We start from the raw sequence: 5884 nt of genomic DNA on the forward strand, positions 1-5884 counted from the left end.
CCCTTTGGGGGCCTTTTTGTTTCCTTTCCAAGCCGTCCTTGAAGTTTAATCAAGTCTGGTTTCACAAATTGATGGAGAGGGCCTGGCCCCATGCTGGGTCCCCAGCCCTACAACCCCATGAAGAAAAACTTGTCAACTGACCTCAGGTAGGAAAAGCAATGATTGGCCTTGAGCTGGTCTCTGACCCTCTGCCCATGGTTTCACAATATGGGCAGAGTTCAGTTAAGAAATCAGCACAGTTCCAAGAAAAAGGAAAACACCATCCAGTTTATTTTTCTCCTGATTCATCTCATGCCAACACAGAGACTTCAATGGACAGCAGGCAAAATGGGGGGGGGGGCATCCCCAGAGCAAGCCGATTCTCCACACAGCCCCTTCCGTTCCTGTAAGACTCATCAAAAAGGCACCCCAACCTTGCATGGATCTGCTGTTGGTATTCCTTGGGGTGAAGCCAGAAGTCAGGTTTTCCACAGAGAGACAGGACTACATGGCCACCTGGGAAGGCTGGGGAGTCAAAGGGCCTGAGGAGTGACTACTTTCCTCCACAAGGGCATTCCCTGCCCTGCTCTGCTTCCTGGGGGCTTCAGCAAGCCTTCCTTCTTCTAGAGCTCCTAGAACCCTCCCATGGTCAACACAACAGCAGCCCAGACAATGAGATGCCAGAGGCCTGAGCTCACAGGCCAGTCAGGTAAGCCACGGTGAGCTGGGCAGCTAGAGGACCCAATTTTCAGTCCAGAAAGCTCTATCTGCTGGACTAATACTCCTGGCTAATTGATGTCTGTGAAAACTTGCCAGACAAACTGAACCCCAATCAGACTCTGGCCGCCTCCATTTGGATAGGTTGGGGTGGGGAAGGGGGATGAGCTGTGGCGCTGTAGTGTATGGACCCTGGTACCCTCACACACCCTTCTGGCCCCTTTTCATTAGCCTCCTACTTCTCTTCTTCATCCTCCTCTTCTTCATCTTCCTCTTCTTCTTCGCTGTCTGAGTCCTCATATAGGTTGATGGTTGCCTGGACAGGAAAGTTCTGCAGTAAAATCTCCCCAGCACTGTACAGATAGTCAAAGGAGCGGGATTTAGGCCAGAAGAGCCTGTGGACAGAGAAGAAACATGGCCCCTAACAGGTCTCATATGTGCAGAGGGGCCAGTAGGGCCAAGAAAGAAGCTGGCCCCTAAACCCCTTCTCTTGGCTGCAACAATGAGGTTAGAGGGAAAGGAAGCAAGAAAGTTTTGTAACAGAACCTTCTGCATTGTTACAAAGTGGCCCCACCCAGGAAGGTAACCCCTTATGGACCTACAGTGGTGGGGGGGGAGGCAGCCCCAGCATCTGTCAATTATGGCTCTGACTCCACCTCCTACCTACCCCAGAAAGCTTCTAGCCAAGAATTCTCCAGCCCTATGGCCCCATCTCCTTCCACTGAGAATTATTTCACTGACCCATCCATGGGGGATCATTCTTGGGCATCATTAACAATGCCTCCAGAAAAGACAGCCTTGGCAAAGTCCCTTAACCTCTCTGAGCTCCAGTTTTCTCTTCTATGAAACAGCGATCATAGATAGCAATTCCTCCCCTCTCCTGCTTCACAAGACCTTTGTGAAGATTCAAAGAGCTAATGGATCTATGTCAAGTTTGGAGTTTCATGCCAGAAGCTTACCTGACAGGGTGATGGAACCTGGATTCAGCCTTGGTGACCTCAGCAGCCGTTGCCCCACCAGCAGCCTGTCCAAAGCAAAAGCTAGCATGTGGCTCAAAGTACATGGCTAGATAACTTCCTCCTCTGTACTAGAGGTCAGAAAGCTGCAGGTAAAATGATCTCAAAGAGACCTTAGACATCTCTGGGACCCAGCAACCCCCAATACCCGTCCCTCAACAAGGAGTCTCTCTTGGTTCTGGTTGAAAATCAAGCAGACAGAGTCCTGCGGGTTGTTTGCTTCCCTGCCTCTGTTCCAGCACCTGTTTGGAGGCTCTCCAGGGGACAGAGTTCTACTGAAGCAGCAAAGATTCAGGGTGATGGGGTGGGTGGGAGAGCACTGTAGTAAGGTGCCAGGAGACCAGGCCTCAAGCACCAGCACTGCCACACACTGGCTGTGGGGCCTGCCCAGATCCCTTGCCCACTCTGAGCCTTGGTCTCCTCATCTTTCCAATTGCCACAGAAAGCTTGGATCTGCTCTCTGTTGGAATCAAATGTTGGCAAAACTGTGAGGATGCTATCTCAGATGTGCACCTTTGGACTGAGGTCAGGGGCTCTCTGGGAAGTGACCTGGCCAGTGTTAATGCATGTGGCTGCATGTGAACATGCGTCACAAGGGCTCAAACTCACCAAATCCACCAGCTTCCTCATCTGCCTTGGGGAGTCATTTGTGGAAGACAGCCAGGGCCTCCAGAGACAAGTTCCTCTGGGACAAAGAGGAGAGATCAATCGGTAGAGGAAGAGACTGAAAGGTGGGCTCCCTGAGATAACCAGAGGCCTCCCAAAAGCTTGGCTCAGGTGCCATCTGCTCCAGGAAGCCTTTCCTAAGGCTCCTGAGCCCATTCCAGGACAGATGCCCCTCCTCTCGGCTTCAGCAATGTTATTATTGCTTTTATCATGCTGTCTTGTAATTGCCTATTTACTTGTCTTTGGGCTTCTTAAGCTCAAAGATATGCTCAATCGTATCTGAATTCTCAACACCTAGCACAATGTCTGGTACACAGTAGCTATTTCAGTAAATGTTTGTTGAAGACTAAATGTTTGGAGTAATGAATGGGGGTTAGATGGAAAATATCTTGCCTCCTACTTCCTGCTCCAAGAAGTAGAACTCAGAGCTCTACCATCTTCCTGGGCTGAGGAAGAGGGCCAGAAATGTTCTTGGGTCCACTGCTTCCCCACTGGACTTGCAGAGGTAGGAAAAAAGCAAATGGAAATCTTATAGCGTGGTCAGGAAAAAGACAATGTCCTAGTCAAGGGCCTCTTTAGACTTTGGTCCTCTTTCCCCACACTCCCCACCCCCAGTCTAGATTGTGTTAAGCCCAGGTTTCATGGCAGTTCCCCATCCCCCTCAGGGGACTCAGCCACCTGGCCTATGAGGACCTGGCTGCTTCACCTTCAGCTTTGGCAACAGCCACTGTCCCCAAGTCCCCTCTTGCCACCCAGCGGGATTAGTGAGGTGAAAAGTCAGATGAGATATCCAGCTAGAGATGAGGAGGGAGGGCTATGAGGCCATTGCTTTTCCCCTTCACAGAGAACAGGGTGCCCTGGACATCTCATTTTCCTTCCTCTCTCAGGAAGCTCTCAAGCCTAAGTTCAGGTTGCCAAAGGCCAAGCTCAACTTACCTTTCACTCCCATCTACTTCTCGTCCAGAGGAGAGAAGGGGAGATGGGCTTAACAGGCCAGGGAGTGCCAGTGGGGCTTGTGCTAGGTCTGGAGCTAGGGCCACAGCCAGGGCTGGAACAGGGGTGGCAGCAGCACCACAGGCAGCAGAGTCCATTCTTAGGGGACCAAAGCCAGTGGGGTCTCCTACTTCCTAGAACCTTATGCACTCTTTTGGCCTTTCCTGGGAGACCCTTTTATAAGCCCTGCCTGGTCTTATAAATTATTCAGGGAGGACAGGGGTGGGATGACTTGGGAGGGGGACAAAGATTTAGGGAAGGGGCTCAGGGAGGGAGAGCTGGGTTCCTGGGTGTGAAATCTCTCCCAGTTGAATAAACATGGTGTCAGTGGGAGGTGAGGGATTTGCTTTGCCTCCAAGTCAGAAAGGAAAACACAGAAGGGGCAAATCGCACACCATTTGTGTGAATTCCCCAGGGAGTAGCAAGGCCTGCGAGGGGAAGGAGAGGAGCTCATTAGCACTCTGAAACCACAGAGCTGTCAGGGCCAGAGGGCTGAATAGACAGGCCTTTAACAAAGCCAGTTCCTGGCAAGAAGAGACAGCTGACCCCTTTAAGGAGGGTGAGGGACTCACTTGTTATTTCAGCTCAACCTCAAATAGATTTGCCAGGTGGACCTGAATGTAGGGTGACTGCCATTAAGCATATCATCTGGGTTAGGGAAAAAAGGAGCATTCTGGGCAGAGCAGGCCCAGTTGCTTGTAGGGTAAACCTTAAGTCTTCTTTCAATGCCCCTCAGCCCCTTACTGATCAGTTCATTTGCCAAAGTGCCCCCTCCAGCCTCAGCAGTAAGTGGTCCAGTGAAAGAGAGCAGGCAGGATTTCACAGGGCCTCTGGGTGAGATTCCAAACCTCAGAGCTCAGCTTCCAGTTCAGAAGCCAGGGTGCTGGGGAGAGGCAAAGTTCTGCCCGACTACAGAGCTGCCGAAGGACCAGCCCCAGCCCCAGGCCTCAGTTCCCTCATGTGAGAGATGAGGGTGCTGGCCCAGTGGTCTCATAGGACCATGCCAGCCTGAACACTCTCTGACAGGGGCTACATAAACGGGTGCTGAACCTGGGCAAGCCCAGAGGCCTGAGCACAGTCCTCGGCCTTAGCCAGCCTTCTGGGCCTTTGCCAGAAAGCTTCTAGTTACAACTACTGGCAGGGGCCTTATGCTTCAGAGGTCTCGAAAATATTCCTCCTGACCTCAGTGTCCAGCACCAGCACAGATTTAGCTTCTTGGACGTTCATCACAGTCTGGTTTGTAATGGTCAAAAATTAGAAACAACCTCAATGTCCAATAATAGGAAACCAGTTACATTAATTAGGGCAAATCCTTGCAACTGAATACCAAGCAGGTGCTCACAATCATGTTCTGGGAAGTATAATTTTTCAACACAGAAAATGGAAAAAAAATCAGATGGTAAGATAGCATGACTAATTTAAGGGCTCCTCGTTTCTCTGTTCACCTACCCCCCATCTTCACCCCACTTCCAATTCTAGTCCCACTATGTTCTTTTCAGGAATGGAAAATTGAAAACAACCTAAATGTCACACTTTTAAAAGCTGGTTAGATAAATCATTGGACAGTTACACAATTTCATATTAAAATTGGCATGGTAGAAGAATGAGGGAAAAGTTAACATTTTTAAACAGTGAAAACAAAATAAGTCTCTAAAATATTACTTAAAGGATGAACCCATTTTGGTAAGAAAAAAGATGTAGAATGGACAGCGTGCAGAGAAAAAATAAGACTGGTGAGAAGAAAGAGTGTTAGGGTTGTCATTCCTGGGAGTAACAGTGGGGTGGATTTTTACTTTATGTTTTTCCGAATTTTCTAAAAAGTTCCACAATGAACTGATATTATTTGAGTAATAAAAAGGAAAGGCACTAAAAATAAAAATAAACCAAGAAAGAAATGTTTATCCATGGAGGAGCGAAAGCTGGAGGAAATGACAGATATTTTCAAATATCTGAGGATTAGACTGCAATGAGATTACACTTGTTCTGGGTGACTTCAAAGGGCAGGGCTGAGGCCCATGGCTGGAAGCTACAGGGAGACACATTTTGGCTCAATCAAAGGAAAACTTTCTAACAGCTCAGCCACCACCTAACCCAAGGGCCTGGCATGGTCCCGGCCCTCAATAAACAGAGGTTTATTATATGAGGTGAAATGAGTTCAGTGGAATGTGCTGCCTTGGACTTGAGAGAGCTCTCTGTCCCTGAATTTTTTAAGTGCAAGATAGATCCCAGGTCCTGAAGAGGGAAATCTTGTGGGGAAAGAGAGAGTTGCTGGGGAGCCAGAGCATCTATCAGTCTCTGAGAGTTCTTGCTAAATTTACCTTCATGAGCTGAGCGTTTCCTTGTACTGACTGCATCACTGGCTGAAAGGAGGAGTGTGGCTCAGAGAAGGAGCCAGGCTGAAACGACTGGGCTGGAAGGAGATGGCGTGCAAAGGAGAAAGAAGCACAACACCTGCTGTCACACTCAAGGATCTTTTCCACCTGTAAGTGGCCTCCGAGAATCAGCAGAAGGAA

At 49.3% G+C, this 5884-nt stretch overlaps 1 protein-coding gene across 2 annotated transcripts; it reads right to left on the reverse strand.

Annotated features, from left to right (window-relative positions):
* Window positions 1-239: 239 nt before the first annotated feature.
* Window positions 240-3523, reverse strand: RIPPLY1 (ripply transcriptional repressor 1). 2 transcript variants are annotated; one of them, XM_055268887.1, is made up of 4 exons: window positions 3315-3523; window positions 2322-2397; window positions 1656-1720; window positions 240-1091 (listed from the first exon to the last, which is right to left on the reverse strand). In XM_055268887.1, exons 1-4 carry the CDS (start codon window positions 3467-3469, stop codon window positions 932-934), a joined length of 456 nt encoding a protein of 151 aa, XP_055124862.1. In that variant the 5' UTR covers window positions 3470-3523; the 3' UTR covers window positions 240-931. The 2 variants fall into 2 exon arrangements, with proteins under 2 accessions (XP_055124862.1, XP_055124863.1); XM_055268888.1 differs by lacking the exons at window positions 1656-1720; window positions 2322-2397.
* Window positions 3524-5884: the final 2361 nt, after the last annotated feature.

Source organism: Symphalangus syndactylus, chromosome X (genome assembly GCF_028878055.3).
Source record: "Symphalangus syndactylus isolate Jambi chromosome X, NHGRI_mSymSyn1-v2.1_pri, whole genome shotgun sequence".
NCBI lineage: Eukaryota > Metazoa > Chordata > Mammalia > Primates > Hylobatidae > Symphalangus > Symphalangus syndactylus.

Coding starts and splice junctions, on each gene's coding strand:
- RIPPLY1 (XM_055268887.1), bottom strand. CDS start 3,469: ATGGACTCTGCTGCCTGTGGTGCTGCTGCCACCCCTGTTCCAGCCCTG. Junction 1,721..2,321: donor TGAGGAAGCTGGTGGATTTG/GTGAGTTTGAGC, acceptor TGCTTTGGACAG/GCTGCTGGTGGGGCAACGGC. Junction 1,092..1,655: donor AGGTTCCATCACCCTGTCAG/GTAAGCTTCTGG, acceptor CTCTGTCCACAG/GCTCTTCTGGCCTAAATCCC.